Raw genomic sequence first — 24,957 nt, 5'->3', positions numbered from 1 at the left:
TGTATGTATGTTATTTATTAATTTATTAAATTTATTAATCGCCCATCTGGCTGGTCACCCAGCCACTCTGGGCGATGTACAACAAAACAGTTAAAACAATAAAATTCTACATTAAAAACATCATAAAAAAATACCCTAACCCACTCCGAATACCTGCCTGAACAACCACATTTTTAATGCGTGGCGGAAGCTCATTAAAGAGGGGGCATGGCAGAGTTCGCTAGGGAGGGAGTTCCACAGAGTGGGGGCCACCACAGAGAAGGCCCTCTCCCTCGTCCTCACCAGCCTAGCTGTCCTGGCTGATGGGACAGAGAGAAGGCCATCCGAGGCTGATCTTGTTAAGCGGCCTGTCTGGTGTTGCTGGAGGCACTCCTTAAGATCGGCTGGGCCGGAACCATATAGGGGTTTAAAGGTCAAAACCAACACCTTGAATTTGGCCTGGAAAACAACGGTAACCAGTGCAACTCCTTCAGAACTGGAGTGATGTGATCTCGCCAGCAGCTGCCTTTAATCAGGTGAGCCACCGCGTTCTGTACCAGCTGCAGCTTCCGAACTGTCTTCAAGGGTAACCCCACATAGAGCACATTACAGTAGTCTAAACGAGAGGAGACCAGGGCATGTACTACCAATGGGAGCAGATGGTTGGGAAGGTAGGAGCACAGCCGCCGTATCAGATGGAGTTGGTACAGCGCTGTCCGGCTCACAGCTGACACCTGAGCCTCCATGGACAGCTGGGAGTCTAAAATGGTCCCCAGGCTGTGGACCTGGTCTTTCAAGGGTAGCCGTACCCCATGCAACATCAGGTCAGCATTCCCCAACCTCCTCTTGTCGCCCACCAAAAGTACCTCGGTCTTGTCAGGGTTCAGTTTCAGCTTATTCCTCCCCATCCAGCCACTCACCGTCCCCAGACATTTGGACAGGGATTCTACGGCCAACCTTGGTGATGATTTGAACGAGAGGTAGAGCTGCGTGTCATCCGCATATTGGTGACACCGCACCCCAAACCTCCTGATGATAGCCCCCAGCGGCTTCACATAGATGTTAACATCCATCGGGGAGAGGATGGAACCCTGTGGCACCCCACAAGTGAGTGGCCACGGGTCCGAAACCTCCTCTCCCAGTGCTACCCTCTGGTACCTGCCGGAGAGGAAGGACCGGAACCACTGCAATATGGTGTCTCCAATGCCCAACCCCTCCAGGCGGTCCAGGAGGATACCATGGTCAATGGTATCAAAAGCTGTTGATAGGTCGAGAAGAACAAGGCAGGAGCATTCGCCCCTATCCAGAGCCCTCCTCATATCATCCACCAAGGCGACCAAAGCCGTTTCTGTCCCATGCCCAGGCCTGAAGCCCAACTGAAATGGATCTAGGTAATCGGCTTCTTCCAAGTGTGCCATCAACTGCATCACCACCACCTGCTCAATCACCTTGCCCCAAAATGGCAGATTCGAGACTGGGTGAAAGTTGTTCAGAACTTGGGGTATGCTTAGCAAGTATACATTGTTCAGAACAATGTATACTTGCTAAGTAAGAGAGCGGAGGACAGGAAGGCCTGGCATGCTATGGTCCATGGGGTCACGAAGAGTTGGACACAACGACTGAACAACAACAGCAACACTTCACGCAGCTGATGAAGTAGACTCTAGTCTATGAAAGTTTATACCATAATAAAGTTGTTAGTCATTAAGGTGTTATAGAAAATCTTGCAAAAATAGCAGTTTTATAGTAATTATTTTCTTAATCTAAGAATGTTTCAGGTTCACACAATGAAGCTAATATTCTTGGACTAGAACCATTCAGCGTTTACATCATAAGCGTTTCTGCGTTCACAAAAGTTGGAAATGGCAATCAATTCAGTAACCTTGCACAATTCACAACAATGGAATCAGGTTAGATTGCTTAAAATGCAGCATTGTATGCATATGTATTTGTTTTAACTAAATTAAACAATTTAAATTTAAATTAAATGAAATAAATTCTTTCCACCCTCTCCAAATACGACATAAAGATAAGGCTATGCAATTCTCATATCTTCATTTAACATGTATTTTTATATCAGTAATATTCATATTTCTCCTTTTACCTTAAGAGAAAGAGAGTAGCACAAAATCCTTCCTTTGACTTTTTCTCGGTTAGGCCAGTTTCTGTACTGGTAGTTTAAAATGTACATGGTGGACATACAGTGACAAAGCCTGATACACTCATTTGATGGGTTGAAGTACATTGATTTAGGTCAATGGGACACACCATTTAATTGTATGCTGTGATGCAGTGCCACGCAAGGGAACACTTTACTACCATGTTCCTGTGCTGGAAGCCAGCTCTATCCCTGCACTGGGACAATAGCTGGACAATAACTGCAGAGCAGTGATTCCTCATGACATGGGGGAATAATGAAGTAGTGAGGGACTGAAAGGACTCTTAGGGCTTTTAAAAGGTGAAGGAAGAACTTAATTTCTCTTGTCTCACTTACCTGGCCTAAGATACTGTTTTAGCTGTTGCTGTATAAGCTCTTCTTGTACAGGAGCAACTGAAGTAGGAGACAGGATATGACTGCCTCTTCTCTTAAATACTACTATTTCAGCTTAATTAATTTGTGGATTGTGCTCTAAGACATTAGCACTTGGTGAATCAGATGCTTTTACTAGTACCTCAGGAATACATATCCTAGTTTCATATCCAGGGACATTCCTGCTAACAGCACACAGCAAAGCTAATTTTTATTCTGCAAAATTTATGTTGCAATTAAGTTTGGGATTTCTGAATAACTAGGAACCAGGTTTCTTCCTGCTCTTTGATGGGAATGTCTTTGTGCCTGTCTGGGATGGGGGTGGGCATAGGGGAGGAAGCAGCGCTGCCCAGCTTCTGAGCTATAGGTCCTTTTCTTCACTGTCACCTCCTGGTTACATCATCCTGCAACCTTTCAGCCAGGTGATAGCTGTGCAGGGGGCACAACTGGCTAAGGCAGACTGAAAGGAGGGTCTTCTTCCCTCTGATCCAGTCCTGGCCATAAAAGAGAGGCCAGGGCTGATGCAGAGCTCAATGTTTTTGCTACCTGCATGCCACCTTTGGGGAGCCCACTTAAGGAGCCATGGGAGTATGAGGATTAGGGCCCTGTTCACTTCCAGGATCCAACTTCACTTTTACATCCCCCAGCTGGCCAGTCATAGGTGCTCACATATAGTCCACATCATCTGTCACCTTCTCTACCCACACTCCTCAGTTTCCCCCAGCAGATGGGGTGGTGGCTTTTCTCAACAGGCAAGCTGTCATATCCTCTGGGGTCTCCGCTGTGTAGCCAAATTAATGAAAGCTGTAGTTAATCAATTTGTGGCCTATTAAAATCTATTTGCATGTTTCCGTCGTCTTTCTTGTTTCCATCCTCCATGTTCTTTCCACTGTGGGCACAATGCGAAACCCTGGACTTTGCTTAACAGCTCTACTCAAGCACTCTTGTTATGCTGTCATATCAAGTGTTGGAATGCTTGCCCATACGTGAAACATTATTGTGCTCATAGTGAAGTGCACTCTAATGCAGTTGCTCTTTCAGGTTTGTAGGAATGTTAACCTCTGATACATGCGTCTCTTTGAAGCTCCAGACATTGTCCAGAATATCCAATGTACTCCAACCAGTTGGCAGTTAGTACTAGTCCAGTGGGACCCTCCTTTGAAGACAAATGGGATTATTACCCATTACATCATAACATTTGGAAAGAATTCAACTATAGTATCTTCTGATAATGAAACAGTGCATACTTTCGGAGACTTGTTATCAAATATCTCTTACCAGTTTAAAATAAAAGCTGCAACAGCTGCTGGGGAAGGAAAAGAACAGATATGCAATGCCAGCACATTTCCAGAAACAGGTAACAATTCCTGCAAGCAAATTTGCACAATGATTTCGGTGATATTCCTGTCCTTTTCATATTTACTATACTTTCCTAGTCTATGAATTTGTTTTTCATATCAAGTGTTGAGAGAACATTCTTGTGGGCAAAGAACTAGAATGCTGTTAACAGTGTTGAAAGTATCAAAGCCATATTGTGAAGATGACTTAAATTTCTGCTGTGTTATTATGAGTTTCCATTTTACTGAATTTAATATTTTATTGGAATCAGTGGTACTTATTTCCAAGTCAATATGTTCAGGAGCTGATGGCCATAATAACAACAAGAAAATGGTTATTATTGGGTCATCATTTTCTTAACTATGTGTTCACATGAATTGTTTTCTGTTGAGTAATAGTCACTTGAAACTGGAGACACATGATTAGGAATGGAAACAGTTTTATAGCTTCTTAGTTTTTCTCAGCTTCTTATTTATGGTGGTCTAAGTTAGTCACAGACACATAGCCAACACTGAGTCACTGCCAAAGCATTTATTTTTTGACACCAAGTGAAATCAAATTAGGTTCACTGCCGCATTGCAAAGTCTCTGAACAACAGCATTTGGAAGGATTACTTGATTGTTTTAATATTGGGTTCATCAGAACTGAATGCAACATGGATAATGACAAGAGAGATTGATTAATGATACTAAGGTCATAATGCTAAGTTATCTAGACTACTACATAACAAAACTTAAATGTAAGTGTATTTTGCTTCCTCTAATAGTCTTTGTTCCTTCTATGTGCATAAATGTTTTCAAATGGATGGAATTGCAGCCCTTTCCATGGATACATGGGCTTTTGAACCTGTGGAGACTCCCATGAAGAGAAGGAGGGTAGACAATTTTCACCAGTTCCATACTGTTCCAGAGGGTTTCCTAGCCCCAGAGGGTCCTCTAAGATTTGAGGGGTCTGACAAGAGAAGAGGAAATCAGCAAAATTTGCCCCCCTCCAATTTTATGAGCCATGAGTGCCCTTTACACAAGTAGAACTCTACTTACAGGATCTCTGGATGCTACCCATACGAAACATCAAATTTACTGACAGTTAAAAGCCAAGACCAACCTAACCCAACCTGGTGCCCTCCAGATGTCCTCCAGCATGGCCATTTCTGGCTGGGAATAATGGGAGTTGCAGTCCAACACATCTGGAAGGACCTGTTGGAGAAGGCTGGCCTAGACTAATAAAAAGGCCTCATGCTGGCACCAAAATCTCATTAAAGTAGGTGACAGGTGATCAACCTACAGAGGGAACTCAGACTATGAGCATCTCCACACTCGTCTAAAATCCCGCATTTTTAAATGCAGGATCACGGTGGACTCCCTTTACACGCACATCCTTTTCCCCCTCCTCCCCCTTATCTGAGTCTTCCATATGTTTCATTGGTCTAGCTCCTCGTCTTTTCGCTTTTCCTTTTTCATGGAGGGAACTCAAATGGAACACAAGCAGAGTAATATGATAGCTCATTATCTCCGATCTTTAAAAAATGTGAGCAATCTCAATCCGGCTGTTGAGATGGCTCACTCACAGAAGTTTGTGGGCCCTTTAGATGATGTCATTAACCTCCAGGGCGTCTCCTGCACTAAATGACCTTTATTCTGTTTTTTAAAAGATCAGAGGTAATGAGCTATCAAATTATATCAATTGAGTTCTGCTTGAGTTCCCTCATGAAAAGAGGAAACCTGCAATAAGGGAACCTAGACCACAGCACCATCTAGCAGCTGTATAATGAAACATATGGAAGACTCAGATAAGGGGGAAAAGGGGGTGAAGGAAGCGCGTGTAAAGGGAAACCTTTGTGATCCTGAAGTTTAACATGGAAGCAGAAAGCCCATTTTAAATGCGGGATTTTAGGCTGGTGTAGAGATGCTCTACATCTTTTTAAAGATTTAAAGCTTGCATTAATTTTACACATTGATCCTAACTATATTTTCTTGGAAGTGGAACTTCTTTTAGTGGAATTTATTTTCAAATCAGCAGCCTCAATCTGAGTTTTACAAATCTCTGCAAACTATAATTTACATATAGACTCTACATAATCTGTATGTAGACAGGCCAAATTTATGAAACACTTTACATGCAAGTCCATGAGTTTGTGTACACTCCAAAATGCATGAATAAAGACAATAATATGTGGGGCTTATGATAAATCTCATACAATACTTTAAATATGGTTTTCCATTGCTTTATACTACAATCCTATAGATGCTTACTAGGAAGTAAGTCCCATTGAACTCAGTGGTACGTGTTCCTGAATAATCATGTTTAGGATTGCACTGTTAATGTCTTGTTTACTAAGAGAAATATCCAGGGAACCCTTAGTATGAGAGCTCAGGTACACACAGGGACCTTTAGCACATAGGAGCCGATCCAGCAGATTGGTCAGCTCCACATGCACAGAGGAATATGGAAGCAAATATGTTTCCTCCATTGAAATGAATGGGAAAAGCTCTCCAAGGTGGGGTAACTTTGTACATGCATTAGAGTACCCGAGCCCATAAGAAATCCCTAGATTGGGTTGTATATAGTTAATTCCTTGAATTGTCATGAATGTGTTCCTTTTTCAAGTGTGTGTGTGTGTGTGTGTGTGCGTGCAAGTTTGAGATTTTAAATGGGTATCTCAAAAGAATCCTAGTTAGCAAGAACATCAAATGATGGTGTAGCCAGGCCCAAAATAACTGTGTTAAATATTCCTTCTCCCTGCCAAGGTCTGATCCTGAATATAACAACAGTAATGCTACCTCTCCTCACAGAAGAAAGACAACTTGGTATAACTGGAAGATTTGCCTTAAATCTGAAACTTATATTCAATATTTCTGTTTTGTGCACAGATGTTGTAAAGCGTCCTTTGCTTTGAATCTTATTTCCTGTAGCTATACATGTTATTAAGGGAGGTATCCCTTCTATATGCCAGTGTATATCATTATAAAAACAGACTGTTATCTATCTATCACAAATGTACCACAAATATATTGTGTGAGGGTATACAGTCAGGGCTAGAAATACTGGAACAAGGATAACTGTTTTGGCAGTTGGCCTCTGTACACCACCACATTGAAGTTGAAAGGAAATACACCCAGATGGGAGCAAAGTCAGGACTTTCAGCTGTAATTCAAGGGGGTTGACAAAAGTGGGGCACTAACCATTCAGGAAGTACAGCCAGTGGCATACACACACACCCATCATTGGTGGCTCATAAGTAATGGAACAAATGGCTGACAAGCAGCTGCATGGCCAGGTGGGGCCTGTTTCCTGGGTACCCCATGACCAATCAAGCAGATAAAAGGCCTGGAGGTGGTTCTGAGTGTTACATTTGCATTTGGTAGTTGTTCCCTGGAACACCCAACATGAGGTCCAAAGAGGTGTCCATGCGAGTGAAGGAGGCCATCATTAGGCTGAGGAAACAAAATAAACCCATCAGAGAGATAGCAAAAACAGTGGGAGTGGCCAACACAACAGTTTGGAACATCCTGAAAAAGAAGGAATTAACTGGCAAGTTCAGCAACAGCAAAAGGCCTGGAAGATCACGGAAGACAACTAAAGTGGATGACCGTAGAATTCTGCTCATGGTGAAGAGGAACCCTTTCACAACATCTAGCCAGGTCAAGAATGCTCTTGAGGTGGTAGGAATGTCATTGTCAACATCTACAGTCAAGAGATGGCTTTATGAATGTAAATACAGAAGCTTCACAACAAGGTGCAAACCACTGGTAACGCTCAAGAACAGAAAGGCCAGATTAGCCTTTGCCAGCAAACACCTAACAAAGCCTGCTCAGTTCTGGAATAAGATTCTTTGGACTGATGAAACCAAGATTAACTTGTACCAGAATGATGGGAAAAGGAACAGCTCATGATCCAAAGCATACCGCATCATCTGTCAAACATGGTGGAGGCAGTGTTATGGCATGGGCATGTATGGCTGCCAATGGAGCCGGGTCACTGGTGTTTATTGATGACTTGACTGCTGATAAAAGCAGCAGGATAAATTCTGAAGTGTATAGGGCTATACTTTCTGTTCAGATTCAGCTGAATGCTGCCAAACTGATAGGATGCCACTTCATATTGCAGATGGATAATGACCCGCAACATACAGCAAAAGCTACCCAAGAGTTTCTGAAGGCAAGGAAGTGGGATGTTCTTCAATGGCCAAGTCAGTCACCTGATCTTGAGCATGGTTTTCACTTACTGAAGACAAGACTGAAGGCAGAAAGACCCACAAACAAGCAGCAGCTGAAGGCAGCTGCAGTCAAGGCCTGGCAAAGCATCTCAAGGGAGGAAACTCAGCATTCGGTCATGTCCATGGGTTCCAGACTTCAGGCAGTCATTGACTGCAAAGGATTTTCATCCCGGTATTAAAGGCGATCCTTAAGTTTGAAATGAGGGTGGTTTGTTCCATTACTTAAGAGCCACCAATGATGGGTGTGTGATTATGCCACTGGCTGTACTTCCTGAATGGTTAGTGCCCCACTTTTGTCAAACCCCTTGAATTACAGCTGAAAGTCCTGACTTCGCTCCCATCTGGGTGTGTTTCCTTTCAACTTCAATGTGGTGGTGTACAGAGGCCAACTGCAAAAACAGTTATCCTTGTTCCAATATTTCTGGCCCTGACTGTATCTTTACTTTATTACGTAGTCTTATTTAGTATCATCTTGATTTCAACAATAAATATAAGCTGTTCCTCACTGGAAATTGAGGTACATATTTTATTTTATTTGCTTTTAGCTCCCAGTGCTCCTAGAGATATAGCATTTTCAAATGTACAATCAACATGTGTGACCTTGAGATGGAGAATACCAGTTACTATCTTTGGCTACTTTCAAAACTACAAGATTACAGCACAGTTACGATCTATCCACTGCAATAACTGGGAAGCCGCTGAATGTATTGAATATGAGAAGGAGCGATATTCCTATTTTGCTGGTGATTTTACAGAGGAAACAGTGTATGATTTGAAAAAATTCAGATGGTATAGATTTAGAGTTTCTGCTAGCACAAATGCTGGTTATGGCAGCTCTTCACCTTGGATTTCTACACAAACTCTTCCTGGCTGTAAGTAAGAATGACTATTATACCTCATAGTTTTATGTTGGCATCAAATCTATACATATCAGGAGCAGTTCATACCATGTATAATTACTTGTATAGATTATACAATTACGTTGGGTTATATCCAGTGTTAGTACTAGTTAGACACAGAAAAATGAATGGAACTTAAGTTAGACTAACATTGGATGTAACCCCTCATATCTGTCAAAGGTTATCCTCTCTGGATACTCAATTGAAAAATGCAGGTTTGGTTTAAAAGACTATCTGTAAGAACTTGTATCACTCCACTATATTCAGTGATGTTCTCTGAAATGCACAAGTGATATTTATTTGAGGAATTAAGTATACAATATACTGTATAAGATGGTCATGAAAGAGGGTTTGATTGGGAACAATCCAATCGCATTGCATTTAGCAATTTGTTTCAGTTTTCCATGACTTTTTCAATTACCACAGAAATGCTCTAGCAAAATAAATAATAGAAATGAATATTTAAAATATAAGTAGAATGTACGATTGATATTTATGAACATTTCCCCCATACATTAATGGCTTAATACAGTCTAAACTTTTAAAAGATTAAGCATTCAAAGCAATAAAACTAACATCTTGTTTCAACTCAATGTAAACTTGGCATAACTGGAAGATTTAAAACTTTTAAAGTAGGCATACCATTCCAAATTCTATGAAGAAATGTTCAGGAAAACGTATTGGTAGTTAGGAATTCTGGGAAATATTTCTCACTTGTAGATATTAGCAGCTACTTGTGCTAATTATCAAAACAGCTGCTGAATCTAGATTTTTTCAGATTGTAGAAATTGTTTAAAATAAACAAGAGTGAAAATGTATTTTTCATTTCCCATTGCCAAGGAAAATTGCAGTTCCTTTAAGGCTCAGCAAACATGTTTTCTGTGTTTTTCATGGAAATTTTACCTTAAAAAATCCTAAACCATCAAGTCACTGTTTGCTTTAGTAATTTACTATTAGCATTAGAATGTACAGAATGTTTTATCCACTGTAGTTTTGTTTAGGAATTTTGTGCAAGAGCAATATTTCCCCTTGAACAGCTAACACCAAATCTTGAGTTTGCTTTTTGGATACAGGAGATTTGAAAGGACAGTTTGGGGATTCTGTGAAGCATTATTCAACATGCAAAATTAGATCATGATCATGGCCATGGTATTATAATGACACAAATACCATGGGTATGAGGTCAAACACAATACAGTTATAACAATTTGCATAGTAAAGTTAAAATTGATCTGTTTATTAAAATGTTAGTATTTCTGGGAAGATTCATTCCCAGAATGAATATTTACACATTGGTAACTATACAAGTAGTAATATTATTTTGTAATATGTTACCAATGCTATTTCTACTCCCACAGTAAGACAGATAGAGTACTCAGCCTTCTGTTTTATAGATTGTCCTCTTAGGAACTGTCTTTCTGTCTCATAAAATAGTTTGATGGCACTGTTATTGCATTGCTGATAAATTATTCAACTCCACTTTGCAATGGGATCTGTTTTCTAAAGAATCTGTGTCCTTACCATAAAATTAAACCATAAGTTTGTTTCACAACAGAAGAAGAAATGTTGACAGTTACAGTTTGTCATAGAATAGTGAGAAAAGCTGTCCATACTGAATTTTCCTCTTTTACATAGCTATTAAAGGTAGGATGTTTGTCTTCCTTTGCATTTGCATGCTCAGAATACTGAAACCAGGGATGGTGAAGCAGAAATTCAGCAGGTAAAGCTTTTCATGATATGCAGATTCAGTGATGTGAATGCTTATCTGCTAAATTTTTGCTTTAAAGGCCCATGAGCCCTGTCCCATCCCTCAGACACTAGCAAACTTTGAATAACAGCTTTCTCCCTTGCTTTGCATTGCTACAGTACATTCAATCCAGACTCAAACCAAAGCTTCTTGCATTGTTTCCTTCATCCTCTGAACATACATCATGAGAACCATTAGCCCAAATGCTGAGGGGATCAAGATTTCTCCTGCTGGCTCTACCTTGATTTCATGCATTGTAAACAGTGCCTATGCATGTACAAGCTGAAGAGTCATAGTTTTTCTCCACCAAACATAGACAGGTTGGATGAACAGAGGCTTCATACAGATAGCAAGTATGCGCATAGGCTCTATTCAGAAGGTAGGATGAACATTGGGGCAGGGCCAACAGGCGCAATCATGCTATCCCTTCCGCGTAGGCTCTATTCAGAAGGTAGGGTGAACATTGGGGCAGGGCCAACAGGCACAATCATGCTATCCCTTCACACACTCATTCTACCTCATTGTCATTCACACAAGGGCTATTGTCTCTTTCATTAAACGCTTCGTTTGAACAAGTAGGAATGCCAGTGTCCTGTTTCTAGCAGCACTTACTAATGAATCAGTGTAAAGGTTGTAATCAATTTGGTCTGTCTTCCATTCTTGCCTTATTGTTCCTGAGTATACAAAGGCATGCAAAAAGCAATACAGGGACAATAAGAGACAATATGCAACAACAACAACAGAACTGCAGAGAGGGGCATAGCCGAAACTTCCTCCACTCCAGTCATTTGTTTTAATCAGTTTGATCTGTTCTACTTATATTCCCCCAGGGTGTTTTGCCAGCTAATATCTGGGAGTTTATATAAAGTATTGTCCAACAAAATTGTCCAGAACAAGGACATTGGTATGATCAGTAGATTTCCATCAGAATTAAACTGTGAGAAACAGTTCTCCTTCACTTTCATCACTTGACTTGCCTCTGCCTCCTTTACTAAAGTTACCAAATAGATTTCCTGTAGAGATGCTTCTGCTGAATTAAAAACAGAGCAGAGGTAACAATACTGAATTGCCTCTATATCCCCAATTCCTCACAGATTTTGTAATAATGGAAAAGACGTTATTTCATTCTAGTAATTTTCCCTCTGGAAAATATTGCAGAGGCTGGACAGGTATTTAAGTAATACATTTAAAACTATTTGTCAAATGATCTGATTTTTTGTAAAATGTTTGTGTTGTAAAAATGCAGGCATGGATTTACTTTTAGGCATGTGATAATTTATAACTTTATCTTCTAAAACACTCTGCCAATATAAGCCCTAGTGAAGTGATCAGAGCTTGAGTCAGAGGATGCATTTGAGCATCAGAGGATCAGTCTTACATTTTGAAGACCCGTTCAGTAAAATGATAAGCTATCCAGACGTACCATCTAGCTAACAAACTTAACTGCTGCCTTAGCATCAGGACACAGATGGATGGGAAAAATGACCCTGACCTCCATAAGACCCACATTCCTGTGCAAGCATAGAAGCATGATAATCAGGAAATGATGGTTATTAGTTACAGAAAATGCATTATTGTGAAAACCAGGAGAAAAGTGCTCATGAGAGGAAGTGATTGGATTATAGGGGAAAGAGTGAATAAGACTAGGTCATTCCTACTGAGTAAATTGCTGTGATTTATAAGAGAAAGGGTATGGCGATACCTTGCCCCATTACTAGCTAGACTCATTTCACAAATAATCTTAAATCAATATGTGACAGTTACCATTGGCACAAAGTTTGTTTATGTAAGATGTTTGTTGTAAGGCTCCTAGACTGAAGCTAATAGATTTCCAATTTCCAGTTGTATTTTTGTTATACCAATTATCTGATGTAAAATTCTAAGTCTTGGTGAACATTCTTCAGCTATGATGAAAGCCATTGAGGGATGTCTTGGCACTTTAGACAAAGAGTTTGAAAGGCATTAACATCTTGATCCTGAATACATTTATATGGTAGCATCTAGATGTGCATCCCTTTGAGGGTGTGGCAGATGTGATTTTCACTCACCCTGTGCTTCTGGTTTCCAGGCATGCTGCCAGCCTGCCACAGGCTGAGCTGCCCACATACAAGCTGACTGCCACAGACTGACTGCCAAATGCCAAACTCAGCTCGAATAAGCTTTTGATACTTAATTGCAACTCCCCAAAGCTATAGTAGCAATCAGGTTCCCAAAAGCTGGTCCAAAGGCTGAGTTCAATGCATGGCTGGTCTACATATCTCGGGCTAGCTCAGCCTGTGACAGTGTGGCTAATATCTGCATGGGCTGAGTAAAAACCAAGGCTGCCATGGGCTCAAAAGGTCATGTGAACAATCCTTAATCTCACTGGTGTCAATGGAATTTGCTTCTGAGTAAGTGTGCTTAGGACTGAAGCCTATACTGCAGAAGGGAGCTTACTGTAAAAAGTGTAAACTATAGAAAGTATATAGTTCTATACCACTGTATATACAGTAACAGTGCTATATACCACTGTATATAGTAATCTAAATATTATTTCCCATGATCTTTCCATTTTTTAAAATAGATGGAATATAATTGCTTTTAAAGAAACAACCCCTTCCTTCATTCCCTTCCTTTCCCCAATTAATTATGTATATAAGCTAATGGATAATTTTGTCTTGAGCTAACCAGTAACATTACAACAGGGAAAAATGAGGATTGTTCTTACTAGATTGCTCTGAATGAGATATTTTTGGGAAGAAATTGCATCTCTTGATATTTTCAACTTTTTCTGCAGTTCCAGATGCTCCTCCAGAAAATGTAACTGTAGTAGTTACATCTCCTTACAGTGTTAATATTAGCTGGAATGAACCTGTCATCATTACGGGACCAACATTCTACCTCATTGACATTTCCTCAGTAAGTCACTTCAGCTTTTTACTTTCTCCATGAATAATACAGATAAAATATCCTGTATAGCATCAGTGCTTATTTTCTAAAGAGAGAAGTCCTGAAGCACATGTTTTTCTACAAATCACAACTCCTGTCTTAAAAGCCTTTCCCTTGAATATTAACTTAGGAGCTGGTTGTGCGTACTCAGTTGTGAGGGAAACATACAGGGTACAACTGGCTAAAAGTAGCAGCATTCTTAGCTAATGATCAGCTCTGATAGGAGAAGATGGTGTGATCATAAGGAGGACAGTGTGGAAAAAGCAACTCTGGTGATACCCCTATACATTTCAAGAAGAGAAGTAACTTTGGAAATGCTCAAAGGCAAATTTTTCTTTGTTACTTCCCCTGTTCCAGAGCTCAATCCTGGCTCAAGTTTAACTTCACCTAGCACCATTGCAAACTCTGTAACTCGCCCCATAGATGATATGAAAATATCCTGTTATCATGAAGGTTGTATCCAGTAGTATAACAAAAAAGCAGTATACCAAAGAAGTCCTACAACTGCCAGCATGGCTGGCTGGGGAATGTTGGGAGTTGTAGGACTTTTGTCAGTCTAAACATGCATAGGATTGCACCCTTAGTGATATAAATTATATCCTTAGAAGCTTTAGGCTGCAATCCTGTACCCATTTACCTGGGAGTAAACTCAATGGGACTTACTTTGGAGTAGACGTCTATAAAATTGCAGTGTAAGTTGACTTAAATCTTAATGGATCAGGGTGTACTGAACTTTCAAACAGTATACAGACACAGAATAAGAAAATGGCCTTTTTCAATATCACCTCCCTCCCAGAATATGGTTTTATTTTTAAGAATGGCTTCTTGTTAAGCATTGTCTTCTGTATGATCAGTAGCTACAGGTGTGAAGTCTATATAGACAGGTCCACTGATGCTTAAAGCCCAATAAAACTATCTGTCTGTAGTTAAAATCCTAGAATAAAATGTTATGGCTCTCTAGGGAAACTGCTACCATTTCAGATTCCACATTCAAGCTGTATTTTACAAAATTCCCTTAAAATATTCCAGTTAATGAGGGCAATATCATAGAAAGAAGAGTTTTTGAAGTCAGATTTAAAAAAATAAATCAGTCAAACCTTCTCCATTATTAATAGTTTTAAATGCTTTTTATTTACTATGGATTCTATGGAAGTTAAAGCTACTATCCTGTATCAATTACCTGGGAGTAAGCCCTACAGAATTCAATGGGATTTACTTCTGAGTAGACATGTATAGGATTGTGCTGCAAGTTTTTGTATGTGTTAACTTTTCGTTGAGCTTGCAAATCAACCATCTATAAAAACCCTGATCTAGCCAATATTATTTGCATTGGTCAGATCATCCATTCCAGTATATGCAAGCTTTCATTCCAGTACAAAGTTCTTATGAACTTTGTGCAGTATTTTAAGTATATATTAAAATGTTCTAGAGCAGGTGTCTACATATTATTATGTGGGCATATTATTTGCTGCCTCATGTTCATGGCAACTTTATGTTAGGGCAACAAAACCCATGGCTGAACAAATTGTGAGTGGGCTCTTAAATTTTGGTATACTGCTGTGGGTGGGCAGCTTCTCCCCCTAGTGAACCTAATACAACTACAAATTCAGCACCAAATATTGTTTATATCAGAGGACTGGATGAGTTAGACTCGATTCAGAACAGAATTTTAAGAACTACATTGGGGACACCCAGACATACTCTGGCACAGTATTTATGGCTAGAAATGGAATTTTATAAAGATGTGTCATGTGGTCAATCTCCAAGACGATGCCAGAATATCACCTGACAATTATGTTATTAAGAACAATCCACATTTAATCAATTGAGGGAGGAATACTGATATCAAAACATGATATGTTCATTTCAGAAATTTGACAGTTCAGAGACTTAATTTCTCCAGAAAGATCATGCCCAGGCTAAGAAAGAATTTAAATTGTGCACTGATGATGTGTTTTTGCAGGAAGATTTTGCGTCTCTATTCCATAAAGATACTCCTGGTATGATTTACTTAAATATAATCCAGGTCCAGATGATTTAAAATCAACAGGTTGTGTGTGAGGATGGAACTCACTCTTGCTAGATTTTAATTAATGCCCTTTATAGTCCTTGATGGTAGATTAGCTAAAATACCAGATAATTTACATTTCTGCTATTGTAGCTCAGATGAGGCTGAGGATCTTCTCCATTATCAGTTTAACTGCTCACTGACACAAGGTATTAGAGGAAAATATATTGTTGATTTGTTAAAAATAGATACTAATTGGCCAGTTTGTCAAAAGATAGATGTTTTGCTTTTTAACAAGCTTCTCAAGGGACTGTATCCAATGATGTCACTGCACTAGCACACTGTTTTTCTTTAATGAACAGGAATTTCGAACTTGCTTATCTAAACACAACTCTCTATTCGGTACATCACACTGGCCTTCAGTACTGTCCTCTTAAACTAAATATACTTTACAATTCTTTTGTTGCTGTTGTTCTACTGGAAAGGATGGGTAAAAAATGGAATAGACTTAATCTGCTCTCTTTGGAAAATGAGCCTCCAGTTTACAGCAGTTGGCTGTACTACACATACACTGAAAAGGTGAAAGGCACTAGTACTACTTATACACTATTGTTAAATTATTGCAATTCAGAAATACTTGGAGATCTACTCACTCAGGGATTCTCCAGTAGATCCCAATGTACCTTTTGCCCACCCCCGAGTTAACTGCTTGGAGTAGATTCAGAAAACAGCTTTGAGTATATCAAATGGTCTAGGAGACAAAGGTGGTACATAGGAAGGGGGCAAAAAAGCTCAATACTGTGAACATAAAAGAGTTGTAGATGTATATTTTGCTGCTTAAAATATCTGAGTACTGATGTATTAAAAAATTCTTTGACTCTTGATAGTCATCCCAGGAAAGGAGTGTCTGTTTAGTACACTGGAATCTTTAGTTAAGGTTAACTCTCAGTGGGGATGCTAAAGCACATCTGTCAAAAAAATATTCTTGAACTACTTTAGTGTATTAGCAGCTGCATCTACTACAGATTTGATCCAGTGGGACTGCTACTGTAGAGATTCTTAGTCTTGCTTCCTATTGCACACTGGAAACATAAAGTTGGAATATGAGGATATGCATTTGGAAGGGATTTTATATCTGATTATATTTATTCATTTGTTCAAGGACCTATTTTCTGCCGGGGCTTGTCTGTGGCTTCTGGTACCATTGTTTTTGCTCGAGAAGGAGGAGGCACCACTATGTAGTTCTATGTAGTTCAAGAGAACACAGTGACAACAGCTTTCTGAGAGCACCAGCATTCAGCCTGCTGTCTGGTTCCCCTGTTGCAGGACTGTTCCAAGTTGAGATAATGATCTAGTTCTCATGACATGGTAAGCCACCCAGTGAGGCAGGTTGTTGGTGTGGTTAACAAATCACCCACAAGCCATGGGCTGTTTTAGCGTTGTGGGTGGTTTGTTAACCACACCAACAGCCCACCCTCACTAGGTTTGCAAGACACAACAAATCATGGCATGCCCTCACGGTGGCTTGCATGTGCAAAATGGTGTCTGGCACATACCACGTAGCCTCGCAGGTGAATGAACCCACAGTAGCTTGTTGTGATGTGTGAACAGGCCCACTATATGGATCCTGCTAGGACAAAGTCCCATCTTGTTCAAGCACATTAAGTCAAAGTGCAGTGTAGAAGTGTTCAGATAGGGATGAAATATCTGTCAATTACAGTTTCTCTCGCTTTCTTTTTTTCTGGTCCTAAATTTGGTTCATCCCGAATTGAGATTTTTTCAAAAAGTTTGCATGAAAATTTGTACACATGTTTGTGCACATTTCCCCTAACACATGCATTAAGCGCTTTTTCCCAGTATACACATTTTTCAAGCTATTTACCTAATATAATGCATTTGAAATGTTATTATTACTAACATAAACATATGCATATTTATGTATGCATTTTTTGATTGGAGAACACTGCAAAATTCATTTAAGTGCAAATTTCAAAAGCTAAGTTTTGGTTATTGTGACCTTCACTGTGTCCTTATAGAGGAAATCAAGGAGCGTGGTACATTTATTGTCCACTGAGACAGACAAAAAGCCAATTTGTGACTTTTGGCCATGTTGTGCTCTTGACACCCCTACATGTGGGGGTTCAAACAGAGTGAAACACCTAGTCAATCTACAATAATGTGAATTCAGAAATTATTCTTACATATGGATATATTGAAAACTGCACCAATGATTTCTAAACTAGTGAGATTATATGCATCCATGTACAATATTTGGTCCTCTGAAGTATCCTTGAGTCCAATAGGAAATGTCCAAAAGAATGCCCATAATGTCCATAAATGAGTTGCGAGGAAAATTAATGGCACTGCTGCTGGGCTAAAAAGCATGACAATGTCATTAAGTATGGTGTATATGTTTGTGTTAATCCCTAAAGTCATCCACCTACTGGCACGTTGTCCTTTATTTTCTGCAGAGGTAGATGGTAATCCAGTTTTGCTAATCCAGTTTTCTGTTTGGTGACATATCACCCATGCTATCACAATACCATTCTGATAAATATTATCCTTTGGGGGGGGTCATTTTTTGCTTTGTACAGGTGGATACAGATGACTATAAAGCTTCATTCATCAAAACAAATGATGAGGATAAAACCCTTAATATTTCAGGTTTAAGGGCATTTACAAGGTATTCTGTGGTGGTCACTGCCTTTACCGGAGATATACATGCTGCACACATTGAAGGCAAGTCTAGCACTTCAGTTATTGTTTCCACTTTTGAAGCAGGTAAGCCTATTTATTTTAATTTCATTTTAATTTGAATATTTTAAAGCTGCCTCTGAGGGCATAGTTCTCACAAGGTGGCTTACAACCAGTATATAACATACATTTTAAAAATCAACAACTATAAAACAACAGCTTAGAAAACATAGGGCAAAAACATCCCATAACAATTTCAAACCATTTAAACTGCTCAGCAGATTCGCACAAAAAGCCCTGGGCCGCTAAAATCCTTAGCTCAGAGACAGACAACCTTTTTGGGCCTGTGGGCACATTTTGGCAATTTGATAAACTGTTCTTGGCACCACTACAAAATGGCTGCCATAAGAGGTGTGGCTAGTCACAAAGGAAAAGTACCCTGCCCAAAAGACTGAGTAGAAGGCAGGGATGCATCCCAGAGATGTTAATGGGAAATCAAGATGGAAGTGGCCAGAGGCCCTCACATTGCTTTGAAGCAATCTCAGATGCTGATAAGAAAATTGCTACTTTGTTTTTTAAAAATTGGAGGGGGTAGGCACCAAGGAAGCAGTACGGAGTGAACTGGTGCCCGCTGGCACCACATCACCTACCTCTGCATTAGTTTAACTGTTGTTTTGTTATTTGCATCTGTTCAGAAAAGAAAATGAGAAGTAAACTATTTTTATTCATTTTAAATGAAGCTCAATCATGTTGGGGCTTAAGATCTGAGCTAGTACCCTAATTTCTCTGAGCCATAACAACCCTGAAATTGGGGCCAGTGAATAGAGAGACTTCCAGTACCAGCCCAGCATGATGCTGTTTTTTCCAACAAGAAAATGTAGAACAGAACAGCTTCACCTGTTAATTTGTGGCTGTTATGCCCTTTTTAAAGGTACACCAGCTCTGCTCATAGAAAGTGTTAATCAAGGCACTCGGGCTACAGTTTTGGAGGAAAGGAATGAGTTGGGTTTCCTCCACATTGTCTCCAATGGACACTGAAGTTATAAGGGGCTGATAAAGTTCTGTACCGGTCTCAAATTTGCAAAATAAGGATGGGGGGTGGCGGAGTTTCACTGGTAGGACGGAAAACCTGATGGCTCTGCCTCCCTTCCAGGGATTGAGAGTTTCCTAACTGCAGTAGAGCAAGTCTGTTTATGCTTTATCACAGGCTATACACAGCTGTTGAATTGGGGTATCCATTCTAACTCCTTAGGAAGATAGGAAGCTACCTTATACAAGGAGGTCAGACTATTTGTCCATCTTGCCCCCTATTGCTCATCTAATCCAGTATTGTCTGCTCTGATTGGCAGAGACTCTACAGAGCTTGGGGCAGAATGATTTCCCATCACGTGATACCTGATCCTTTAATTGGAAATGCCAGGGATTGCACCTGGGACCTTCTGCATGCACAGCATGGGTGCTGAGTGTGTCCCTTTCCTACCATGGGTGGTGTGAACCAGATTTATGAAGATTTACGAAGACTGAATTATCAGATAATTCTTGGACGATAGGTTTTTTCTGTATAACTGTTTAGAAGCTGGCCGTATGGTAACATTTGTAATCTTTGCAAAGACATTTAGTGCTTTTGTTTTGTTTTTAATTGAAAGCTGCAAAGAACAATTACAAAATCAGTGTCCCAATTTAAATTGGGAGCCAGTCTTGGCTGAGGTATATATATAATTACTGAATTAATTATTTTTGGAATAATCAATTATTTAAAATTCTTTCAGTGCCTAGAGACCCACTTAACAACATAACATTTCAGAAGATACCTGATGAAGTAACAAAATTTCAGGTGAATTTTATACCACCGTCTGAACTCAATGGCAATATTCAAGTATATCAAGCTATGGTGTACAAAGAAGATGACCCAACTGTCTTCCAGATCTATAATTTAAGTATTATAGGCAGAACAAACAAATCAATTACTGCCATGATAGAGGGACTAAAAGGAGGACATACATATAATATCAGTGTAAGTTGTTTCTTTTTCTTTAAGTATACTATACTCAAGCCAGTATCTCTTGAGGTAATCACTGGGAAAGCTAAGCTAAATCTAAAATTAAGCCAGAGAGCTTTGTTTTGGAGTAGCTTATAAAGTTAATTAATTGATGAACATATGACTTCATTTCCAGCTATATTTCTCCTGCAATTATCTTTAAGCTGGCTAAAGTATAATGGAAAATGGTTAGCAAATATTTTGATGCCCAGTCTTTACTTTTACACATAGAAGTAAAAACCCAACATGTTATGCTAACCACGTAGCATGTAGATGAGACTTGTCTCTCCTTTTTACCCTTTTTACTTTATTGTAAGCATGCGAGGCCTTGATTCAGATTGGACTATCATGCTCTGGGAGGGAGGATTAAGCTTCCTCCCACTATTTTTACCCCAAATCCTTCTCTTCCCTGCAGGGAGGTTTTTTTTTTAAAAAAAGAAAATAGTCTCCATTGACACCAGTCAATACTTTTTTCTTTCTTTTAACGCCCCAAAAATGGTGGGGGGAAAGGTTTAACCCTCCCCTCTTGGAGTATCGTGGTCCTGGTCCAAATTATGGCAACTTATACTAGAGTAAAAAAGAAAGAAAGACAAGCTTCATCTACACGCTATGCAACTGCATAATGTGTAGTTTGGCTCTAAGCCCTAACTGATTTAAATGAAGCATAGCTCCATGTTGGTGTGCTCAGGGTCAAAATCCTACTTTACCCAAGTAGCCTTTAAATATCATGTTGTTGGGTATGTGTATGTGTGTATATACACACACACAATGAGACCCAGTTAGTTAACCCCTTCATCATTGTATGATTAGGGTAAACAGACTGAAGTGTAACCCAAAGTTTCATTTATATTTAGGTGTATGCAATCAATGGTGCTGGTGCAGGGCCAAAGAGTCAACTTAGAATCACAACAGACATTAAAGGTAGGCTCGTTTAATGTTTTTATTGTTTATAATAAAGATAATGGCTATAGAAACATAATGTAAGATAATTTCCATTTGCTTTTCCATACTCTAGGACATGTGTATCCTAGAACGGTTTAACACCTTGCTTCCATTCCCAAACTTGTTATAATTGTTCATTTTAGCAGTGTGCACTAATTTGGAGCTGTGGTGCACCATATTAAAGTGGTTCTGGACCTTCCTGGAGGAGTGGTGTCAGAGTGCTGGAGGACATCTGATCCACCCCATGGCCATTAGCCTACAGGGTGCCACAAGGTTCCATCTTGTCCCCCATGTTTTTTAGCATGTACATGAAACTGCTGGAGGAAGTCATCAGGAGTTTGGGGCTGAAGTGTCATCAGTATGCAGATGATACTCAGCTCTACCTCACATTTTCATCTACATTCCCAGGGAGGCTGTTGACCTCTTAAACCAGTGTCTGGAGACTGTTTTGGGGTGGATAAGGGTGAACAAGCTGAAACTTAATCTAGACAAGACAGAAGTACTGTGGGTTGGGAAATCAACTACTCTGGATGGAGGTTACAGCTGGTCTTAGAGGAGGTTGCACTGCCCCTAAAGGACCAAGTACATAGTCTGGTAGTCCTCCTGGACTATATGTTAACTGGGGAAACCCAGGTGGTTGTGGTGTCCAGGAGTGCATTTTCCTGGCTTAAGGTAGCACACCAGCTGTGCCCCTATCTGGAGAGGACAGGCCTTACCTCAGTTATAAATGCACTAGTGACATCCAGGCTGGATTACTGTAATGTACTGTACAGGGAGCTGCCTTTGAAGATGGTCTGGAAAGTTCAGCAGGTGTAGAATGCAGCCACCCAAATACTGGTGGGGGCGAGGTGATCAGATCATATAATGCCTATACTGTGCCAGCTGCACAGGTTACCAGTGTGTTTCCGAGCTCAATTTAAAGTGCTGGTTTTGACCTTTAAGGCCCAAATGATGGGACCAAATTATTGAAGGGCCTCCTTCATGCATATCAGCCTGGCTGCACTTTAAAATCAGCAAGAGAAACTCTTCTCACTTCCCCACGTTTTAGGGCAATTAGGTGGGCAAGTACACAAGAGAAGACCTTTTCTGTAGTGGACTCACACCTCTGGAATAAGGTCTGCCAATGGCAACTCACCAATGAAGGATTTTAGGAAGGCCCTGAAGACTTGTTTACTTCAGCTTCCCCTGGTTATGTTCTGTCAGACTGGGTTGTAGCCACAGCAGTGTATTGTACGCTTTGTCTTATGCTGGTGTTTGTTTTTTAAAATGTTTGCTGTTTTTATTACTACATCAGTTTTTATTATGTGCATTTTACTGTTGTACACCACCTTGGGAAGGGTTCCTGCCCTGAAAGGCAGCCAAGAACTATTTTAAATAAATAAATATATGGAGGGAGCAATCCAATGTGGATTGATGGTCACCTCCGACCCCGAGGGCAACTGCCTATCCAGTGCAGGGCAGGAGGAGTGGTGAGGAGCGGATCTTCTCCTCACTCCCCACACTTGGCATTCCCACCTAGACAGCCGGTTTCGTCTGTCTTGCTACGGGACCTCAGAGCATGGGAAGCAGCGGCATAGGATGTGTCGTACCGGCATTTCTGACTTCTCCGGCCCAGCCCTCCCCCAGGAATGCCCTGTTTTGGCCACTCTGTGCTGCTCTTATGAGCATGGGGCTGATCCTACAAGGCAGCACGGTAGGGGGTGGAGGTCGTTTCTCTGGGAATCAACCTATCCTATGGCCGTCTAGCTGCTGACTAGCAGTCAAAGGATTGCGCCCTAAGAGGATTTGACTCAGGTCAAAAGTACTTGCCTGAATAGTGACTTTAAAAGGACTGCAGTCACTGGATTTAACAGAACAGCGTCATATGTGTCTGAAAACAGAGCCACCAAGGCCTAGTAAGAAGCCAATGCCAGTTTATGATACCAGTGGAACTCTACTTGTCACTGCTACAACAATTACTATTCGTATGCCAGTTTGCTACTATAATGATGATCATGGGCCTGTCAAGAAAATACAAATTCTTGTTGCAGAAGCAGGAGGTATGGAAAGCGGTTTTTTTTCGTTAAATGTAAATATTTGCATCTACATTTCTTTTTGTTTCTACTCTTTCTTCTCTTCTTTTGCCTTACTTGATTGTACAGACTTAATTTAAAAAACAGCCTGCCAATTACTAATGTAAAAACTTACAATGTTAATCAGGATACAGAGTTACTTTGTGTTTTGCAGCCTTTTCAGGTGCCTAAGTCTGGGATATAAATGCAAATGAATGAAAGATGCTTTGGGTGTGTAGTGATATTTGCCTTCTATCCTGAGTTGATAATCTGCAGTTTACCTCTCTCCCTCATTTCTTGAATGAGTACATGAATGAGTGGAGAGAACTGAGCAGGAATAGAGGCAACAGATAGAAAATACCATGGAGATATGAAATCTTCCTATTTTTTTCTTTCTATCTAGTACTTTTATAAATGCTTGTATAGTAAGCCACATTGTGAGGATAGGCACTCTAAAGGGCAGGGTTTTAAAACTGTCAAATAAATAAGTAGATGACATTAAATGAAATGGGGAAATTCTGGTATTGGAATCCTGTCAAGTTATCCATACATTGTTGAACTCATGTTTCAATCTTATTTTATGCAATTTATTTTTCTTCTTTAATTGTGTATTTCAGCCAAATCTTGCAGACATTTATAGTCAGAAGTTATACTTTCTACCATATGTGAAGTTACACACATGTCTGTATATATTATATTCAATAAGATATGTTCACAGAATTATTTTTCTATCCAGTTTTATTTTGTGATAGATTCAAAGATTTATATACCGCTCTTTTCTCTGATTTTAGTTCAGCATGATGGCAATGTAACCAAGTGGTATGATGCCTACTTCAAGAAACCAAGACCCTATTTTGTAAATGAGGGCTTTCCAAACCCTCTATGTACAGAAGGAAATGAAGGACTAAGCAGCAAAGATGATGTATATGTAATAGGGGCTGATAGTACATGTATGATACCAGGTAGTGAAGAAAAAATTTGTAATGGCCCACTGAAGCCCAGCAAACAGTACTTGTAAGTATATGACTCACAGGCTTTCTGTTTGTGTAATAGATCAACAGTAATATGTATAACACTGGGACAAAAATATGGGTTAGAATTTAACACACATTTAAGAAAAGACAAGTAAATATTAGCTCAATTTCAACAAAATTAGGAAGAAAGCTGTCAGATCAAATTTTGACATACTGTTCTATTCAATTTGTCCTTCATTTTCTCTGGACTGTGAGAATTTCCAGCAGATTAAAGAACTGGATTTTTTTTTTTTTAAAAAAACTGCTTGTTTACAAATATACGGGATGAGCTGCTAGTGAGTAAACCAGTACACAGGTAGGCCATTATATTTCCAAAGCGGATTACAATTTAGGTTCGATCCAGTCTAGTGCAGCTGCACTATTGTATGCCTTAGGCCATAATGGAGCCCTGATTCTCCTTCACTGCATATGAGCAGGCATGCTCATCACACCACATTGAGCTGTTAAGGGGAAAGGGAGGCCTGTGCCCCCTGATTACTGTCCAGCCCACCCCCTCTGTTCAGTTAAGGAACACATCAAATGTGGAATATTTATTTTACATTAGTCTGGGAAA

At 39.9% G+C, this 24,957-nt stretch overlaps 1 protein-coding gene across 1 annotated transcript in view; it reads left to right on the top strand.

Annotated features, from left to right (window-relative positions):
• The window catches only part of PTPRQ (protein tyrosine phosphatase receptor type Q), a 143,904-nt gene that overhangs the window by 87,299 nt on the left and 31,648 nt on the right, over window positions 1–24,957 (top strand). Inside the window, exons 44-52 of the mRNA XM_084810399.1 lie at window positions 1,748–1,889; window positions 3,594–3,866; window positions 8,609–8,935; window positions 13,486–13,607; window positions 18,240–18,426; window positions 20,109–20,353; window positions 21,232–21,298; window positions 23,200–23,358; window positions 24,162–24,384. Coding sequence (XP_084666525.1) covers window positions 1,748–1,889; window positions 3,594–3,866; window positions 8,609–8,935; window positions 13,486–13,607; window positions 18,240–18,426; window positions 20,109–20,353; window positions 21,232–21,298; window positions 23,200–23,358; window positions 24,162–24,384 — 1,745 coding nt within the window. The remainder of the gene's footprint in view (window positions 1–1,747; window positions 1,890–3,593; window positions 3,867–8,608; window positions 8,936–13,485; window positions 13,608–18,239; window positions 18,427–20,108; window positions 20,354–21,231; window positions 21,299–23,199; window positions 23,359–24,161; window positions 24,385–24,957) is intronic.

Source organism: Heloderma suspectum, chromosome 7 (assembly GCF_057233095.1).
Source record: "Heloderma suspectum isolate Gila_16-S chromosome 7, 16-S_ref, whole genome shotgun sequence".
Lineage (NCBI taxonomy): Eukaryota > Metazoa > Chordata > Lepidosauria > Squamata > Helodermatidae > Heloderma > Heloderma suspectum.
The sequence above is the reverse complement of the archived record's forward strand: the minus strand, read 5'-3'. Positions and strand labels throughout refer to the sequence as shown.